General features: G+C 50.5%; 7 protein-coding genes and 2 non-coding genes across 9 annotated transcripts; 3 read left to right on the plus strand and 6 right to left on the minus strand.

Moving 5' to 3' along the window:
* The first annotated feature begins 1,114 nt into the window (after window positions 1-1,114).
* On the plus strand, window positions 1,115-3,067 carry SMAC4_00521 (uncharacterized protein). Its single transcript, XM_003351924.2, has 2 exons — window positions 1,115-2,493; window positions 2,556-3,067. The coding sequence occupies exons 1-2, from the start codon at window positions 1,253-1,255 to the stop codon at window positions 2,815-2,817; spliced, it is 1,503 nt and encodes a 500-aa protein (XP_003351972.1). The 5' UTR covers window positions 1,115-1,252; the 3' UTR covers window positions 2,818-3,067.
* Window positions 3,068-3,638: 571 nt separating this feature from the next.
* SMAC4_13142 lies at window positions 3,639-3,730 on the plus strand. Its single transcript has 2 exons — window positions 3,639-3,674; window positions 3,696-3,730. It is a non-coding gene; the product is annotated as a tRNA-Glu (tRNA).
* Window positions 3,731-4,417: 687 nt separating this feature from the next.
* On the minus strand, window positions 4,418-4,517 carry SMAC4_13143. The gene is made up of 2 exons: window positions 4,480-4,517; window positions 4,418-4,453 (listed from the first exon to the last, which is right to left on the minus strand). It is a non-coding gene; the product is annotated as a tRNA-Ile (tRNA).
* Window positions 4,518-5,138: 621 nt separating this feature from the next.
* On the minus strand, window positions 5,139-6,785 carry SMAC4_00522 (uncharacterized protein). Its single transcript, XM_003351925.2, has 2 exons — window positions 6,423-6,785; window positions 5,139-6,356 (listed from the first exon to the last, which is right to left on the minus strand). Exons 1-2 carry the CDS (start codon window positions 6,710-6,712, stop codon window positions 5,270-5,272), a joined length of 1,377 nt encoding a protein of 458 aa, XP_003351973.1. The 5' UTR covers window positions 6,713-6,785; the 3' UTR covers window positions 5,139-5,269.
* Window positions 6,786-8,476: 1,691 nt separating this feature from the next.
* SMAC4_12126 (uncharacterized protein) lies at window positions 8,477-9,832 on the minus strand. The gene is made up of 2 exons (XM_066091065.1): window positions 9,043-9,832; window positions 8,477-8,935 (listed from the first exon to the last, which is right to left on the minus strand). Exons 1-2 carry the CDS (start codon window positions 9,794-9,796, stop codon window positions 8,631-8,633), a joined length of 1,059 nt encoding a protein of 352 aa, XP_065945889.1. The 5' UTR covers window positions 9,797-9,832; the 3' UTR covers window positions 8,477-8,630.
* Window positions 9,833-10,219: 387 nt separating this feature from the next.
* On the minus strand, window positions 10,220-11,272 carry SMAC4_12125 (uncharacterized protein). The gene is made up of 3 exons (XM_003351927.2): window positions 11,155-11,272; window positions 10,453-11,093; window positions 10,220-10,386 (listed from the first exon to the last, which is right to left on the minus strand). The coding sequence occupies exons 1-3, from the start codon at window positions 11,201-11,203 to the stop codon at window positions 10,315-10,317; spliced, it is 762 nt and encodes a 253-aa protein (XP_003351975.1). The 5' UTR covers window positions 11,204-11,272; the 3' UTR covers window positions 10,220-10,314.
* A 1,082-nt stretch (window positions 11,273-12,354) lies between these two features.
* Window positions 12,355-13,673, plus strand: SMAC4_00523 (uncharacterized protein). The gene is made up of 6 exons (XM_003351928.3): window positions 12,355-12,736; window positions 12,806-12,987; window positions 13,044-13,132; window positions 13,197-13,317; window positions 13,383-13,522; window positions 13,582-13,673. Exons 1-6 carry the CDS (start codon window positions 12,378-12,380, stop codon window positions 13,660-13,662), a joined length of 972 nt encoding a protein of 323 aa, XP_003351976.2. The 5' UTR covers window positions 12,355-12,377; the 3' UTR covers window positions 13,663-13,673.
* An 871-nt stretch (window positions 13,674-14,544) lies between these two features.
* On the minus strand, window positions 14,545-15,396 carry SMAC4_00524 (uncharacterized protein). Its single transcript, XM_066089443.1, has 2 exons — window positions 14,987-15,396; window positions 14,545-14,882 (listed from the first exon to the last, which is right to left on the minus strand). The coding sequence occupies exons 1-2, from the start codon at window positions 15,236-15,238 to the stop codon at window positions 14,853-14,855; spliced, it is 282 nt and encodes a 93-aa protein (XP_065945890.1). The 5' UTR covers window positions 15,239-15,396; the 3' UTR covers window positions 14,545-14,852.
* A 74-nt stretch (window positions 15,397-15,470) lies between these two features.
* Window positions 15,471-16,626, minus strand: SMAC4_00525 (uncharacterized protein). The gene is made up of 4 exons (XM_003351930.2): window positions 16,561-16,626; window positions 16,257-16,504; window positions 15,910-16,189; window positions 15,471-15,791 (listed from the first exon to the last, which is right to left on the minus strand). Exons 1-4 carry the CDS (start codon window positions 16,592-16,594, stop codon window positions 15,535-15,537), a joined length of 819 nt encoding a protein of 272 aa, XP_003351978.1. The 5' UTR covers window positions 16,595-16,626; the 3' UTR covers window positions 15,471-15,534.
* Between the last annotated feature and the right edge of the window lie 325 nt (window positions 16,627-16,951).

A 16,951-nucleotide genomic window follows, 5' to 3' on the forward strand; every position in this document is an offset into this window, starting at 1 on the left:
AAGAGTGCAGTTCCGAATCTTCCACAACAATGATGACCCGAAGACCCGGTTTGGGTTGGCACCATCCCAATATTGGACGATTGCTGTGAGGCGCCAACCTTATTGCTCCTCTGACTACCTACCCATTGGCCACCTCAAACTGTAATCCCCGTCGAATTATGGCCAGATGAAACTGGATCACACTTGGACACTCATCCGTCACGTTCGACGTGATTCATCTTCCTCGGCCACCAAGCAGTTCAAAACAAAAGTACGGCCGTGATTTTGAGGCAGAGCGTACCTTTGTTTATTCTCAGCCAGAATAGGAGAAAGGTCAGCATGTTTGATGCCTCCAGCTTCTCTGTTACGTTTCCATGCTGACCGAAAAGTGTAGCGAATTGGAGACGGATAGAAGCTTCTTGGATGCTTTCCTGTTCACACAATTTTCTCACCCACGAAATCCACGCTACCAAGAAGGCCAATACCCATTAAACTATCCTCACTGGCATCTGCGTTGACGTTGTAATACCTGCAAGCGACTTGTTCCTGCATTGAGGCTGTTCTCTTTTGTCCTCTCTTGTCAAGAGTCAGCTCCCCATCTGCTCCAGCTAGAATTGGTCGAGAAACTGAGAGCCTCATCTGCAAGCCATCTGTGCCTCTCATACACAATGGGTTAAGGGTGTTTCGTTTCGGGTAGCATCACCATGTCCATTACTTAGGGCCCGTGACTCGTTACACCGTCGACCTCACCACGGGTTGAGATTATGGACCAATGGACACTCCATCATGGAACCACTTGGTGCCACGTACCTGCATTAAACAGCATACGATATCACCATGGAGTTTACCTCAAGCAGGCTAACCAACTCAAAATGGTATACGCCTCACAGACAAACGATGGCTGTCAGGGAAACTTCAACAACACCGACATTATGATTCATGTTGAGCTACAAGACTATACGAAGAATCACCTTATACGGCCAGGAAGTTAGAGGAATCTAGTCAGATGCTCGGTTTTGCCGTGATGCCCTCATCATTTACCCAACATGGTTGTTAAGAACAAAAAAACATCAATGATTTCGTTGTATAAAGGAAGAATTGTTTCTCCCATTCTCACGACAATTCTCATTACCATTCACATCATCATCTCAACATCCACTCCTCACTTCAACACCCAAACATCAAGCATCACACCTCATATAATACTTCTCAACAACCAACCATTTAACAATCTTGAACCACCTTCTTTGACACATCTGCCAAGGACTTCAAGATGCATCTGACTTCCTCCCTCCTCTTCACCTCGGCCCTTCTTGCCGGGGGTATCAATGCCTCTCCTGCTACCAACGCCTACCGCCGCCAGAATGCGAACATGAGAACCATTATCGGTGACACTACCCCGGTTCTGTCCAATTCCACCATGATCCGCTACCCAGACTCGGATGGCTTCTTCGGTGTCACCGAGCGTTGGGATGTCTACCGCCCGCCCTCGTACCAGGCCGCTATCTCGCCTACTACCGAGGCTGATATCGTGTCCTTGGTCAAGATGGCTAAGCAGCACAACATCCCCTTCCTTGCTACCGGTGGCCGTCACGGATATGGTACTACCCTCGGCAACTGCAAGGAGGGTCTGGCCATTGATCTCAGCCACTTCAAGGATGTCAAGCTTGACAAGAAAAAGCAAACCGTCACCATCGGACCCGGTGTCGTCTTTGCTGATGTCTTCCCGGTTGTTCACGATGCTGGCTTCCAGATCCAGACTGGTACGTGCAGCTGTGTTGGCATGATTGGTGCCACCATTGGCGCTGGTATTGGCCGTCTCGATGGTGTCCACGGTCTGGTCATTGACGCTCTCGAGTCCGTACGCATGGTCACTGCCAACGGCGAGATTGTCGAGGCCTCCAAGACCAAGAACCCTGAGCTCTTCTGGGGTATCCGCGGTGCCGGTGCCAACTTTGGTATCATCACTCAAGCTACCTACAAGATGCACAAGAACATGGGCGACATCATCAGCTTCGATCTTATCTACGAGCCCGAGAAGAACGTCACCCTCTTCAACACTATCGCCAATATGTACCTCCCTCCCGGCCTGACAGTCGAGACCATCATGTCCTACAACCAGACCACTGAAAAGCCCACCCTCATCATTAGCAGCACTTATGCCGGCGGCTCTGAGGCCGAGGCCCGCAGGTGGATGCAGCCGCTCCTCCGTCTCAACCCCTGGTACACCGACATCAAGCCCATCCCTTGGAAGAGGATGAGCACCGACACCACCCTCGGCTTGGACAAGGAGGTCTGCGCCAACTCTCAGATCTACGATGTCTACGGTGTCAACCTCCGCCGCCACGACGCCAACACCTGGGTCAAGACCTTCAACAAGCTCGCCAAGTTCTGGAACCAGCAGCCTGCCGCTCAGTCTTCCGTTGTCGTCCTCGAGACCTGGCCCAACCAAGCCGTGGTCGCCGTTCCGGACTCTCAGACTGCCTATCCCTGGAGAGATGCCACCACCTATGTGTAAGTCCCCTTTACCTACAACCCTTTAGCTTATCCACTTGCTGACATTCTCGCTCTCACAGCATGATTCAAATGCGCTGGGACGCTCCCGGTAACCCGGTCGAGGCTGCCGCCGACGCCATGGGCCGTGAGCTCCGCGACGACTACGCCAAGACTTCCGGCTACAACGGCCTCACTGTCTACGTCAACTACGCCCACGGTGACGAGACCCCTGAGCAGATCTATGGCCGCAACAAGCTCCCCCGTCTTGCGAAGCTCAAGAAGCAGTATGACCCTTCGTCCGTCTTTGGGTTCCACAACCCCCTCCCTACTAGCTACCCTTAAGTGGCTCCCTAGCTTAGGGAATTCGACTCTGCGTTGAGCGCTGAGGTGGTCATGAGTGAGAAGAGGATTTGGAGATGCATATGAGTTTCACGGCTCATGGGTGTTTTAGACTTTTACTTTTGCTTTTGCCTTTGGATTGGGTTTTGGGTTTTGGTTTGCTATATAGACTTGACTTCTTGGGGATGGATAATTGTTTGGTAGTGGTTTGTTTTCTTTTGTCTTGCTAGACTTTTCCTACTACTCCAACTGGGATACTTAGTACACACATAAACATATCAGTTATATAGACTTATACATACACTGCACATTGCAACTTCCTTTCGTGGAAGCCGAAGATACAAACATTCAAATAAAGTGGATGCGCTCAAAAAACGTCCATTTTCGCAAAAAGCGGCAGATCCACAATCCGATTTCACGTCCTAACAAGCTCCCTTTGGACGACATCAAATAACAACAAAATAGTTCTGTTTGGAAAGCTTTACAATCAAAGAGTTTCTCATGTCTGTCTCTTTCGTACACCAACAACCATCTGTCATTCCAACCTCATACCATACTCCTAACAGCTTCTCGTCCTCCTACCACCACAGCTAGCCCAGCGACTGAATACCTTACCCAAACGATCACCCACTTACACGGTGACCCACGGCTTATCCTCGGGTTGACCACGGAACCAAACGCCGCACCCAGCCCCGATCCAGGTCCGGTCTCCACACCACTAACACCCACCGCCCCACTACACCGAAAAATTCTTCATATCTATCTACTTCATAACCCCAACTTCTGGACTTCCTTCCAACAAAAATCGGACCATATCAGTTCAATCGGGTATGGTGTAGCGGTAACATCGTTGACTCTCACTTCTCAGGAGTGACTGCTCTCTCAACAGCCCCGGGTTCGACTCCCGGTATCCGAGTCTCAACATCTTTTTTGGTGTTTCTCCTTTTTGTCTTTTGCCAAGTCTTGGATCTTGCTTATTTATTTTTTTGCTCGGTCGCTTTTGCATTTTGGAAATGCGCACAAGCAGCCATCGCGGTTGTAATGTTTTCTATGATATTTGAGCCTGCCACTTATTGATAGGAGGAGAGATCCTTGGGTAAAGAGATGAAAGGAGATTGGCGCATAGTGTGAGTTGGGCGGGAAGCATGGTGCGTTTCGTTGTGTCGATATCAATTCGGGGTTTGGTTGACTCAATAGATGAATTCTAAACAATCACGATCGCTTCGTTCCATTATCTATTACAACTCCTGCGATATCCCCTTTCCCTCCGGTTTTGCCATCCAGATAGTTCACCACCGATATTTTTTTTACTATCAACTTGTCATCGTCCGTTTCTGTCAACAATCACCCTTCTTGACATTGTCCCACCGACTGATTCCCTTTCAACACTTTGCACATTGTCACTAACACCATCCCTTCCGATCCCAATTCTCTTTTCACATCGTCTTGTACTCGCAGAAGATGATTCTATATTATGCAAGTATCGTAGACCAGATAGATTAGATCAGTCAGCATTGAGAAAAAGAAGTTCAAGTTCCCACGCGAGGAGATACAGGGTAGGGAGTCTCCACCCCCGCACCAAAAATACCGCAAAAAAAGAAGATGCCCAATAACAGGATTGAACTGTTGACCTTCGCATGGACTTGATATCTCGGAAAGACAAGATATTAGTACGACGCTCTAACCAGCTGAGCTAATCGGGCTTTCGTTGATGGTGGGGGTTGAAACTAGCATTCTTGATCTTGCATTGACCGCATTGGGATGCAGAACGTGGAAGACGGGGTTGTGAGAGCAGGTACGGAGAATATAAGTTGGTGTATAGAGAAGGTCGATCGGATTGAAGGAACATTATTTCGAAGATATGAAAGAAAAAAGACGGAAGATAAATTAAGTCTTGATGAAATTGTAGGTCTTTTACGCAATACGTACGAGATAGGATGAAAGATCACGATCGCAGAAATGCTTACCTGTAGCATGTGCCATCAATGGGAATAGGAGAGACTTGATGTTTGTGAAATCTGCGGAGCGGGACAAGACTAAAACAGTTGTTCTACAAAAAGTTCCAGGAAGAACTCTACATCACGTCTTTTTATCAGGAATTGCTTGGCCCAGAGGGAACCGAAGTGGGAAGTGTTGACATGTCAAGTCACCAAGGTGAAAGACCTGAGGTGGAACAGCCCCGAGCCTCTGAGTACATCTGAAGTTTGAACAGCGAGCGATTGAAAAGTGGAAACTAGTCCCGTCATCATGATACGCATAACGTTTCAGAGTGTGAAAAAGTTTCATTCGAACCTTAAAAGTTAAAAGAAAACCACACATCCAATCTATCATCTCAACCGAGACCCAGGACGACAAGGAAAGACACAAACAAGCCCACCAAACAAGAAAACAGAGAAGACGATGGCATCAACCTCAACATCAGAAGCCCACCCAAACCTCAAAATAAGCAAAACCCCTAAACAACAACTTGAACCTTTCTAGCCCACGGCACCCTCCCACCCCTGCCCTCAAACGGCACAAACCTCAGAATCTGCCCCTGCCTAACCAGCAACACCGAAACCAACAGTCCCTTTGCAAAAGTCTCCATATCGCACCACGGCAAAACAAACCGGTCCCAGAACCAGCTGACCCAGCCCTTCTTGACCACCTCCCTGATCATCGCATGTCCACCGTTCCAAATGGGCTTGACCTCTCCTTTGCGATCCTCTTGGTACCGTTTGAAGACAGCCTCTAGCTCTTCCGTTGATGGCTCTTCACCGTCCATGTCTTCAGAGGCAGAAGAAGAGGCAGAAAGAGAGGACAAAAGAGAGTGCAACTCATTAGCCAACACAGCTCCCGAGTGCAACCCACAGGTCATACCCAACCCGTTAACACTGGTACTCTTGTGCACCGCGTCGCCTACAAGGACGATACGGTCGAAGAACCAGTTATCCAGGAATCCTTCCTCCTGGTTCAACATCCTCGTGCTCCCCCTTTCAGCCTTGGACCAGACATCACCGAACTTGACACCAGGACAGACGGCCACGTCCTCCAAAGAGGCGGCGTACGCATCCATTTCTTCGTCCGTGTACCGCGGACTGCGCTCGCTGGTGGGACCACCCGGCAAAGGCTTGAGGGTAACGAACTGCACGATTTCCTTGGTAGCCAGACATTGCACTACGGCACCACCTTCTGGTCCGCCGCCTCTGGACTCGAAGAAGACTTCGGGCTCGATACCTAGCTCGAGGTTCGATGCTCGGCCGAATATACCGTAAAAGGTGGATACCATGGGCTTGTTAGCTAGACGAGCGGGGTTGAGGGCGTGTTGTGCAGCGAGAGAGTCCATGATTTGGCGCGTGCGGGAGTGCACGCCATCGGCGCCGACGACGATGGAGCCCTGGACGAGAGAGCCGTCGGCGAGGTGGACGTGTACGCCGGTGGCATGGGGACGGATGTCGGTGACGCGGGAGTTAACGCGGATGTTGGATTCGCGGCCTTTGAGGTGGGTGTGGAGGATTTTGACGAGTTCGGAGCGGAGGAGAGGGAGGAAGGGGTAGCCGTGGCTGTGATGTTTTGTGCTTGTTAGTCTGGTAAATGAGTGATGGAAGGCAGGTAGGAAGAGAACTGACTTGTCTTGCATGGCATCCCAGAAGTTGCTGGTGGTGGTTACTTGGCCATTGTCGCCGAAGAGACGCTTCTTGTGATGAATGCCTAAAGCGACTTTTTCGAGGTCTGCGAGGAGGCCGATCTGGTCGAAGAGGCGTACTGTTTGGGGCCAAGTGAAGAGAAGCTGTCCTGAAATGTTCAGGACGGTGTCTTGTTGTTCGAGTATCACGTAGTCGATGTTGGCACGCTCAAAAGCGTGGGCCATGTAGAGCCCAACAGGGCCGCCACCCACGATGATGACTTTGAAGGTCATAGTGGATGGAATGCAGCTAGTACGGGAAATGAAATGAAGTTGTTTTGAAATATTGCGAGCCTCGCATTGACATATCAATGGGTGTATCACGGCTTATAGGAGCTCTACTGCGGATCGTCTTCAAGCGCCGTCATGATGTCCTGTTACCAGCGGCCGCCGTGCTGACTGGCCTCCAGCTCCGACCATTCGGCGGCGGTGAGCCGCCAAACTTAAGCAGTATCGGCGACAAAATGTTTATGGCATGTTTTTGCCTTACTATCGACTGTTGCCGCTCCACAGTGACTACTCTGAAATGGTTAATCCTACTTGATTGCTGGGATGATCAACCGATATCTCTCCCGAGCATATGGCTCAAGGACAATTGTATGAGAACTTTTGTCCCGTAAAATTAACCATGCGCTTGACATATCTTCTTCATGTCGGGTATGTTTTGACAACCTCGATCGGCGAGTTGTGCGGTTCAAGTGGTACGAATGACGGGCAGGTTTTCTCCCTGTTGCTCTGTTTCTGTGGAAATTGCTATAGCTTACAGAGCAGACAGAAGCCGGTGTCGCACTCAGGCAGGCTAGGCCCTCCTCGGGGCAGAATCTTAGACACGATGTGTCCATTCAAAAGAGATGTGCTTGGAGTCTCGCCTGGAGCATAGGGCTGGGTCATAATCATGACAGAACCCTTATTTCTGCTGCAAAGTACTTTTGTAAACCCTCCGGCCTTCAAGCAAAGGTCTAGAGGTCTCGACGATCGAAGATGATTGCGATATCGCTTGGTGTGTGGCCAAGGGGAACCATGACCGGGTGCCGGAGCGGACCCACGGTATACTAAAATAGATATCAGCCTAGATCAATGACCATGTCGTTAGTTAGTAGATTGTTTTCCTTTTCAAGCGTCTTACCACATCTGCGGCGGCATCACAAATGGAACACATCACCTCCATGCGCCACATCTGGTTTATCAGACGCATTTTGCATTCTAAGTATTTGCCGGATAGGGAGCCGAAAACCCTGTGTGTCTCAGGCCAACAAATCCCATGCTCTAAATTTCCATTCCCATTGACGATTGCCGTCATCCCGTTCCCGTCTTTGGATGCAGCCGTGGGGGCTGACTCAGAAACGCGGTGCAACCACAAACAAAAGACGGTAACATGTCTTGGACTGGTTGGATGCGGCCTCCTGTCCTGTCTGCTTCGTGACGCGCCCACGTTTCGTCCTTTTGTCAACGGGAAGAGCTTCGGCTACTGCGCAAGGTGGGACGAGGGACTTTTGTACGGCACAGGTCGAAGATCTTGGTCACATTGTTGATGGCTGAGATTTGGCGAACGGGACGGAGTGATTCGATTGGAGATGGTGCGAAGGATTCGAAGGATGAAGTTGGAAAAAGCATCGGGGCCCTACTTTTAGTGGGAGCACTAACAATTAGGCCTGTAGTTAGCACTGCAACGGTCCCCTGTCGATCAAAAGCTTGGTGGGGTAATGGGGTAGCTGTCTATGCAAGTATGCGTATATCCGTTATGAGAATATCTGCCGCGGGGTTGTCTTCAACAACCAACAGTACTTGGAACACCGACACGAGACAAAGAAGTCTCCGGACAAGAACCAATGATTGGAAACCCGACCAACAGGCTCGGTATCTTACCAATGGCCTCACCGAACAAGGTGGACAGCATTTTGGAGCGGCAACCGACATGTCGGCCGTGACCACATTCCCACCGGAAAGTGAACTGGTTTCAAGACAGTCACGAACTGGGTCAAGTGATGAGATAATGTTTCGTGATCTTTTGGTATCCTTCCAAGTATGGAGATTAATACCATAGCAAGATCATCAAGCTGGATTGTCTAGGCCGTCATCCACCACATCCGTGACCTATGAAGACGATCTACGGCAAGAACACAACCAACCTCGACCCCCAGAACCTTTGTCCTCACAAAAACTGCTCCAAAAACTCCCCAACAAGCTTGTTAACCTCCTCAGGCGTATGAATCAATACCCAATGCGACGCCTCAGGAATAACCTCCTTCCTCAGCCCCTTCGCAAAATACTTCTCCATACCATCAGTCAACGTCGGAGGCAGCGCAGGATCATGGCCAACCATGACAATCATCGCCGGCACCTGGAACTGCCAGGTAGCATACTCCTCAGCCAGCGGTAGCTCATCCTGCAAGTTGATTTCCCGTGTGCGATACCAGTTCATAGGCCCTTGGATTCCATTGCGGGAGTACTCCTCGACTGTTGCCATGTAAATAACAGTTAGCCATGCCATCACAAACAGTAACTTTGACACTCTCCGACATAGTCAATATTGATGAGAGATGGGGAAGCGAGCAAAAACATACCATAAAAATCCACAACCTCCTCCCCAACCAAAGGCGAAGCCTCCACCTCCTCCAACTTATCCAAATCCAACCCCTTCCACGGATCAAAAGCCATGACCCCCGTGTCCTCACTTAACCCGCCAAACATGGCATTTAACCATCCCCTCAACTTTTTCTTGTCTTCACCAACAACCCTCTCTATACCCCCTCCCGCATTCTGCAACTGATACCCCAGTTCCGGATGTTTCCTCACATGTTCCTCCAGCGTCGTAACTTTTGTTTCCGGTGGGGTATAAGGGATACAAAATGCGAATATCCCTTTGATTAATTGAGGGAAGTAAATGGCTAGCCGCCAGCCGAGGAAGGCGCCCCAGTCGTGAGCACCTAGTAACACCCGCTCTGGCTTTTTAGTAGAAGAGGTGGTGGTGACTTCGCGGATGATATGCGCCAGGTGAGAAGATAGTTTCTTCAGGGAGTATTCAGTGGGAGAAGCAGGGGAGGAGGTGAGGCCGTAGCCGAGCATGTCGGGGATTATGACGCGAAGGCCGAGAGAGAGGAGGAAGGGGACTTGGTAGCGCCAGCCGAGGGAGAGGTCAGGCCAGCCGTGGAGGAGGAGGACGGTGCCGGTTGGTTGACCATTGGAGAAGGAGGTTGAGTTGGGGTTGGCGAGGAGGTAGTGGTAGGTTATGGACTCGGTGGTATGGGAGGTTGAGGGGATGGTGGTGAAGTGGTGGGTGACCCGGGGGTCATGGGGGGTGAGGGCGTCGGGCACCATGGCTCTGAATATGGGTAGTGACAATGAGAAATGTGATAGAGGAAAAGGGAAAATGCGGATGTATGAGAACTACGCTGTCTTATAATCACAATGGTAGAAAATGCAACAGGTCGGAGCGTTTTGTTAGAGCCTCACTCGGAGGGTTATTTCTGCATAACATAGCATGTTGACTGACGGGCTCCTAATGCTGTGTATGTTCTCTGAAGTCTCATCATAGGTCAATGTCAGCACATGATGACATGACTGACAAATGGCTTTCTTCTCGGGAAATAGTTTCAAGGGCTTATGTCGGACTTGGGTAAGTGTCAGCATCTCGTTTCGGCACCCCAGTTAACTCGTCGCTTTATCCATCTCCCATTGCCAAGTTCTAATATAATTCAGCATCAGACAAAGTCATCAAGGGATGTTCATGTGTGTACAATTAGTGGAATTCATGTATCTAAACCTCTAGTATATGTGAACAAACAAACAATCTGTAATCCAGCTACCCACCAGCAGCCCCGCGCCATCGATGCTCTTTACCATGGCACCTCGGTAAGGTCGGTAGCGTTGTAGAACTTGCCATTATCCTCCTTGGTGAGGCCATCGAGCTACACACAGCACAGTAAACGTTAGCAAAACATAATGAAGTTAAAGAAGACAGTAGAGCAACTCACCAGCTTAACAATGAACGCCGCACTATCCTCCACCGTAACCGGCGCCTTATCACCCAACCCCACCTTCTGCGCAACCCAGTTCCCCGGTCCTGTCTGGACCAAGCCCGGGTGCAGCGCAATGGTAGTTAACCACTCCTTCTGGCTGCTCGCAATACCAGCTGTAAGCCAGTTCAGCGCCGCCTTTGCGCCTCCATACGCCGGGAGGATCCAGGCCGCCAGGGCATCCACAAGCCCAATACTTCCGGCGGTAGTCGAGACGCTAGCCCACTTGGGATTCTTGCCCTTCTTCAGCAGCGGCAAGATTGCCTGGAAAAGGAGCAAGGGGCCGATGGCGTTGATGTGGTAGTTCTCCAGCATGTCCTTGGTGTCGACCTCCTCGATGGGCACGGTGGAGGGCATGGCACCCGCGTTGGCGATGGCGATGTCGATGTGCTCGATTCCCTGAGCGTTGATGGCCTCGACGGCGCGCGCCGGGTCGGTGGAGGAGGTGGATTCGATGTGAACGAGGATGAGCCGGGAGCCTGGGGCTGTGGGAGAGGCCTTGAGCTCGGCAACGGAGGGCGTGGAAAGGTCCCGGACGGAGCCGATGACGGTGTGGTTCGGACGGGCGAGGTACAACTTGGCGATGCCTGAGCCAATGCCTGAGAGGAACTTTGCGTCAGTTTCTGCTAAGGGTTAGACGGGAAGCTTGGGGCAACGTACCCTTGCCTACACCGCTGATGAAGACGACGGTGGAATCTGTCACGACCATGGTGATGATGTACGGTTCTTGGTGGATTTGGGAGTTGGTCTGGGTCAGTGATACTCGAAGAGGATGAGGGCGAGCTGTAGAACAACAACCGCTGTAACAGCCGAGCCTTTTAAAGAACTACAGATGGTAGTGATACTGCGGATTTGTCAGTTCCATGGATGAACTGAGTGACCAAGCTGTTCGTTCTCCCATCATGATGCCTCGAGATGACGACGGCCTAGGTGGGCAGAATACGATGCGGCGTCGTGCTGGGCCGCCAGTGCGACCACATAGTGCCTGGGATCGGATGGGATGATTGGTAATTGTAGGGCGATTGATCTTTGTCTTGATTGAGAAGTATTGTCTCAACCTTGAGGGTCGACAGGTCATGGACGGGTCACGTCGAGTAACATGAACCGGAGAGTTTTGGGAACTTTCCAGTCGTGATGTTGTAAGCGGGATGAAAGACGGCAAGCTTTCTGCCCGGAGCGGCGGTCTACCATATCCAACAGGCTCTCGAGAGGCTCGCTCTACAGTGGCTGGTCCAACAGACAACAGCAAATGCGATGGCGGGCAAGCTGCAGGGTTACCCTTGTCCTCATCTATGATTGGTCTAAACACCCCAGCCGCTGCCAAAACGGGCAAAAAGTCTTGTAGTCACCAGTTGGATCCACTCTTGAGACCAGACGAACCCGAACAATGGATGTGTTGACGAGACTCAACGAGCTTCTTCTACTCCCGTCCTTCTCATGTAATCCGGAGATGGTTGTCCCCGATACCGTGTAATTCAGCCAGTTCAACACTTTAACCGCCGTGCTTAAGCTCGAACCCGATTCCGCGAGGCCCAGCTACTTTTCACCACAACACCAGGCTCTTGTGTCATGCATGCTGATGGCACCTGTTCCCAGAGCGATGCCAGACATTGCAACACCAAGGCTCAAACAAAGTGTTGCTTACGCTCCAAAGACCCCGACCAATACCTCTACTCCTGGGCGGACTTGGTTGATATCTGGACATCACCATGCGAGGAACTTGATACTCCATATCCTTTCCCGGTCAGAGGTATCACCGGCGGTATCACCATCATGCTATCCAAAGGTCGAACTCAAACTCATTACCGTGCCATCAACTCCTAAAATGTGTTTGAACGGATTCATAACATGAGTCCGAAGAAACCGAAACACCTCTAGACATCATGTTCACTCATTCTTACCCACCTTCTTCTTCTCATCACTCTCCCGCCACGCCTCGTTCCTCTCTCAGCACTCGACGATCATCCCTGCGGAAGTCAAAGATGACGCCTCAACCTCAAAAGTTTGCCCTGATTACAGGGTGTGGCGCCGGTGGCATCGGAGAGGCTCTCATCCTCGAGTACCAGCGCCGTGGCATCCATCCTATCGCCACTCTTCTGCCCTTCGAGTCGAGCGAGCATCTCGACAAAGCCGGAATCACTTGGTTTAAGCTGGATGTTACCAATGAGGAGTCTGTGATTCAAGCAAAGAAAGATGTTTCTGAGCTGACCAAGGGGCGTCTGGACTTTCTGGTTAACAATGCGTGAGTTTCGACAACGCTCCTGACGACGAGGGCGGGTGTGTTTGGTAGCTGACTTGTAACGGATACTAGCGGCATTTGCTACACCATGACAGCCATTGATACGGATGTAAAGTCTGTTCAACGCATGTTTGATGTCAATCTTTTTGGTCCTATGCGGATGGTTCACCATTTCCATGATATGCTGATTGCTTCTTCTGGGATCATCGTCAACATTGGCTCCATTGGTGGCATTGTGCCTTTTGTCTATGGCTGTAAGCTATCAACGTGTATACAAAGACCCGAGAAGCGCAACTGACAATTTCAATAGCATCATACAACGCCTCCAAGGCAGCTCTAGCGCACTGGGGCAACAGCTTGCGTGTAGAGCTGGCACCGCTTGGCGTCAGAGTTTTAGTCGTAAGTCATGATACCCTCGATAAAACCCTACCAGAATGATCCGCTCACAATCCTGTTATTGCAGATCATATCCGGTGAAGTCGGCACCAACATCCTCAAGAATGATCACGGAAGGGCCCTACCGGAAGGGTCATACTACTCGCCAATGGCTGAAGAGTTCAAAAACCACGTCCACAGGACGCCCGGTAAGCCCTCTCGGTAATCCAATTACTCTGTACGACAGCTTTCTAACAATAACAACCGTACCCAGACGCTGCCACCGATCGCTTTGTCTACGCCAAGAATGTCGTCGGCGAGTCTCTCAAGAAGTCTCCCACCACATGGTTTTGGACTGGAAGTTATTCGGGTGTCATCCGCTTCATGCATACCTTCTTTCCCAAGACGATATTTGTGCGTTTTCCCAAATTCACAATCTGACTATGGGCCTTTGCTAACTCAGTTGTTGATAGGACCGCTGGTTCTCAAGCATGTTCAACCTGGCTAAGTTGAAGGAAGCTCACGATGCGGCGACGAAGAAAAAGGTGGCTTGATTATGACCTTGCCTTTTTTTTTTTTTTTTTTTTTTTTTTTTTTTTGGTTGGCATTCTTGGGAAGTCCGAGCGTCTGTGTTTGGGATATTGATGGACAAGAGCTTTGACTACGTACTCTAGGGCGTTTAAACTACCTACAAATCGAATCAAATATTGAGAAAGAATAAAAAGTACTCTGCATCGTGCTTCAGAATACCGTTTATCCCACCCATGTTCATTCCCAACTACCAAAGTCTCTGTCGTCACTTCTTTTTCTCTCTAATGGTCTTCGTCGTGCTGGCCACAAAAATGACACCTTCCGTCATATACCACTTTTTCCAAGTAACGCAATTGAATAAAAGCAACAACAAAAATAAGTTCGCTACCATTGGAATGCACTGCCTAAACTTGCTTAATTGCGAATTGCAGACTTCTGTCTTGATCGCTCCGTCAAAGTGACTAGTGATTGTTATTATCGAGAATGGTCAGTGGACCCGGGCCTGATGAATTTTTTAAGAGCTTGGAAGCTGGAAGTAAGTTGAGGAGGAGCTCAGTCTTCTATAGTGTCTCAAGTTAGAATGCTTGGTCAGTTGAAGGAAGCACATCCAATGACAATGTCTCCGTTGATGAGCAGCAGGTTGGATGAGAAAGGAAAGCAGGAAGGGTCAAAAGGGAATAGAGGCGGCCAAGGAAGCAAGAAGGAAGGGGGGCAGTTGCCATGACCTTCCTGAAGCAACAATCGCGCTTTACCGTGACCGGTCCAAATCCTGCCGATTACGATGTCAGAGCACATGCTTTCCCACAATATCTTTTGGCTCGCGCAAGAAGCCTTCCATTGTCACTAAAACCTCTTCACACTGAACCCAATCTACCTAAAACAGGAAGGAGGCACCACCACCCTACCTACCGCCCCTCATAATGCTCCTTCAAACTCCCCAAATACCCCTCCACCTTCTCCCCCTTCGCATCCACCACCTCCTTACAGTCCAGCAGAACCCACATCACCCTCCCCGGCAGCGTGCCGTTCCCAGTTACATTTACCCACTTGTGCGCCGTTGCTCTCTGCACGCTCACATCTCCCTGGCGCATGATGCGCTTCTCGCCTGAGTCCAGAATCAACTCAAACACGCCCTCGACAATGATGCCGTAGTCAATCGTCATGGCGCGGTGCAGGGGCGACTCGACGCCCGGGCCGAAGTCGATCATGCGCACTATGGAGCCGGATTTGTAGTGGAAGGGGGCTTTTTTTTTTTTTTTTTTTTCTTTGTCAGTCTGCTTGGCCTTGGAATAGGGGAAAGATTGTTGGATGGGATGGGTAAGGTGGCGGGATGATGGGAAAACAAACCTCCTTCTCCTTAGCCTTCTGGATATCAACATTATTGTTCAGATCAACCGGTGTCTCCTGCGTGGAGTAGAGTAAGTTGGAGATGGCTTGGTTCTGGACCATGAAGCGGTGGTGGTCGCCGTGGTCGGAGTGCAAAAAGACAGAGTCGCCTTGTTCATTGAGGCCGGTGATGTGTCGGACAATTTGGCGGAGGCCGGGGGCGGGGAAGGATTCGACGTAGTAGCCGTTGGGGTTGTCGTTGGGAGGGGCCATGGTGGATGGGAGGTGGGGTGAGGGAGGACTGGACGGATGATTATGGGGTGGAAGTGGTTGAATGGTGTTAGGAAGTTGAAGTTGATGTTGATGTTGTGGGAGTTGTGATGTTTGATGACTGGAATCAGGAGATAATGGTGTGAATGATTATGGGCTGAGATATGTTTCTGAAGTTTCCGGGGTTGTTATAACGAGTTGATGTTCCGAAATGCCTATGAATTACATCACAGTTATTCCCGGTACCATGTGTCTATACTCTCGATCAACCTCCGGGGTGTCAAACCCCCCCGGCCCCATCAGACATGGGCAGCAAGAGTGGTACCCCCATCCAAGATTATGTTGCACCCCGTAGCATAGCTCGCCCTCGGACTAGACAGGAACATGACCGCATCGGCAACTTCCTCGGCCAGCGCAATCCTTCCGAGCGGAACGGCTTTCTGGATCATCTCGCCGAGTTCCGGGATGTCATCCATGGCCTTGCGGATCATAGGGGTATCGACCCATGAAGGACACACGCTATTGACCCGGATTCCGTGTTTGGCGTTATCGAGTGCTGTCAGTCACCAGTCAGAAGATTGTCAGTTAAACGCCGGAGCGGACCCTTTTTGCCCCCCCCCAAGCAGACACGGGAGTTTTGTGTAACCCAACCCCATGGAGATTAAAAAACTTACCAGCATTCTTGGTAACACCGTTAACTGCATGCTTGGCGGCCGTGTACTGGACCATACCCGGGGTAGCAACGAACCCTGAAGCTGACCCCAGGTTGACAATGCTACCGCGTGCGACACCCCGCGCGGGAACGGCTTCGTCAACGAGAACAGCGTCTTGGGTCTTCATGATGGTGGAGAGAGCGCGGGTGACGAGGAAGGTTCCGGTTACGTTGACCTTGAACATCTGTTCGAACTCGGAGACGCTGGCTTCGGCGATTTCATTGGCTAATTGGACTCCGACCTGCATTCGAAAAGGGAAGTGTTAGTTTGGGTTGGTGGTCGGGGATTCATAGGTGGGTAGGGCTTACACCAGCGCTGTTGACTGCGTAATCGATCCGACCGAAGATCCGATGTGCATATGTGATGGCTTCATGAACCGACTCTTCCTTTGTGACATCAATGGCAACAGTTTCTGCCAGAAAATCTGGATTGGTAGCAAGATATTTGCACTCTTCTGCCACGGCCGAGGCAGCTTCGATGGTAAGGTCTGCTACGACGATAGCTCGAACACCATACCGGGCAAATGCCAATGCGCAAGCCTTGCCAATGCCGCTTGCTGCCAACGAAAATATGTTAGTAAAAGTGATTCGGAGGAAGACCGAGGCCACATACCTCCGATAACGAAAGCCGAACCCGTGAGATCCATGTCTTCGGTTGGTTTGTAGTGATGTTTACCTCTAGCTAGCAACAAAACCGAGTGTCATCCGCAGCCGAAGGATTACCATTTTATGCATCGGAGGGATGGCAGGCAATCAATGAATGTTACAGAACTCCAAGTAGTGCTTAAACTAAAAAACCAACAATCTGGTGTTCCGCATTTCCATATCTCATCGATCAGTGCCGCGCGGGTGTGAGATACAAGGAGGTGGGATTTTGATGCAGGTCAGATTTCAGTAAGACGGAGATGGATGGAGGCAATACCCGCCGGTGTTGCATCCTGGGAGTGACCCCAAAATTCGACCAAGCAAATGCTAAACTGTTTTGTTCGTGGAATTACCGTGAT

Source organism: Sordaria macrospora, chromosome 1 (assembly GCF_033870435.1).
Source record: "Sordaria macrospora chromosome 1, complete sequence".
Taxonomy (NCBI): Eukaryota; Fungi; Ascomycota; class Sordariomycetes; order Sordariales; family Sordariaceae; genus Sordaria; species Sordaria macrospora.

Bases quoted from the DNA above. Each gene is read 5' to 3' on its own strand.
- SMAC4_00521 (XM_003351924.2), top strand. From the start codon at position 1,253: ATGCATCTGACTTCCTCCCTCCTCTTCACCTCGGCCCTTCTTGCCGGG. The intron at 2,494-2,555 runs GTAAGTCCCCTT...TCGCTCTCACAG, and splicing joins AGAGATGCCACCACCTATGT to CATGATTCAAATGCGCTGGG.
- SMAC4_00522 (XM_003351925.2), bottom strand. From the start codon at position 6,712: ATGACCTTCAAAGTCATCATCGTGGGTGGCGGCCCTGTTGGGCTCTAC. The intron at 6,357-6,422 runs GTCAGTTCTCTT...AAAACATCACAG, and splicing joins TGGGATGCCATGCAAGACAA to CCACGGCTACCCCTTCCTCC.
- SMAC4_12126 (XM_066091065.1), bottom strand. From the start codon at position 9,796: ATGGTGCCCGACGCCCTCACCCCCCATGACCCCCGGGTCACCCACCAC. The intron at 8,936-9,042 runs GTATGTTTTTGC...ACATGGCAACAG, and splicing joins GGAGGTTGTGGATTTTTATG to TCGAGGAGTACTCCCGCAAT.
- SMAC4_12125 (XM_003351927.2), bottom strand. From the start codon at position 11,203: ATGGTCGTGACAGATTCCACCGTCGTCTTCATCAGCGGTGTAGGCAAG. The intron at 11,094-11,154 runs GTACGTTGCCCC...AGTTCCTCTCAG, and splicing joins CATCAGCGGTGTAGGCAAGG to GCATTGGCTCAGGCATCGCC. The intron at 10,387-10,452 runs GTGAGTTGCTCT...TGCTGTGTGTAG, and splicing joins CGGCGTTCATTGTTAAGCTG to CTCGATGGCCTCACCAAGGA.
- SMAC4_00523 (XM_003351928.3), top strand. From the start codon at position 12,378: ATGTTCACTCATTCTTACCCACCTTCTTCTTCTCATCACTCTCCCGCC. The intron at 12,737-12,805 runs GTGAGTTTCGAC...AACGGATACTAG, and splicing joins GACTTTCTGGTTAACAATGC to CGGCATTTGCTACACCATGA. The intron at 13,133-13,196 runs GTAAGTCATGAT...CTGTTATTGCAG, and splicing joins TTGGCGTCAGAGTTTTAGTC to ATCATATCCGGTGAAGTCGG.
- SMAC4_00524 (XM_066089443.1), bottom strand. From the start codon at position 15,238: ATGGCCCCTCCCAACGACAACCCCAACGGCTACTACGTCGAATCCTTC. The intron at 14,883-14,986 runs GTTTGTTTTCCC...AAAAAAAAAAAG, and splicing joins AGAAGGCTAAGGAGAAGGAG to CCCCCTTCCACTACAAATCC.
- SMAC4_00525 (XM_003351930.2), bottom strand. From the start codon at position 16,594: ATGGATCTCACGGGTTCGGCTTTCGTTATCGGAG. The intron at 16,190-16,256 runs GTAAGCCCTACC...TTTCGAATGCAG, and splicing joins ACGCAGTCAACAGCGCTGGT to GTCGGAGTCCAATTAGCCAA. The intron at 15,792-15,909 runs GTAAGTTTTTTA...GGTGACTGACAG, and splicing joins CGGTGTTACCAAGAATGCTG to CACTCGATAACGCCAAACAC.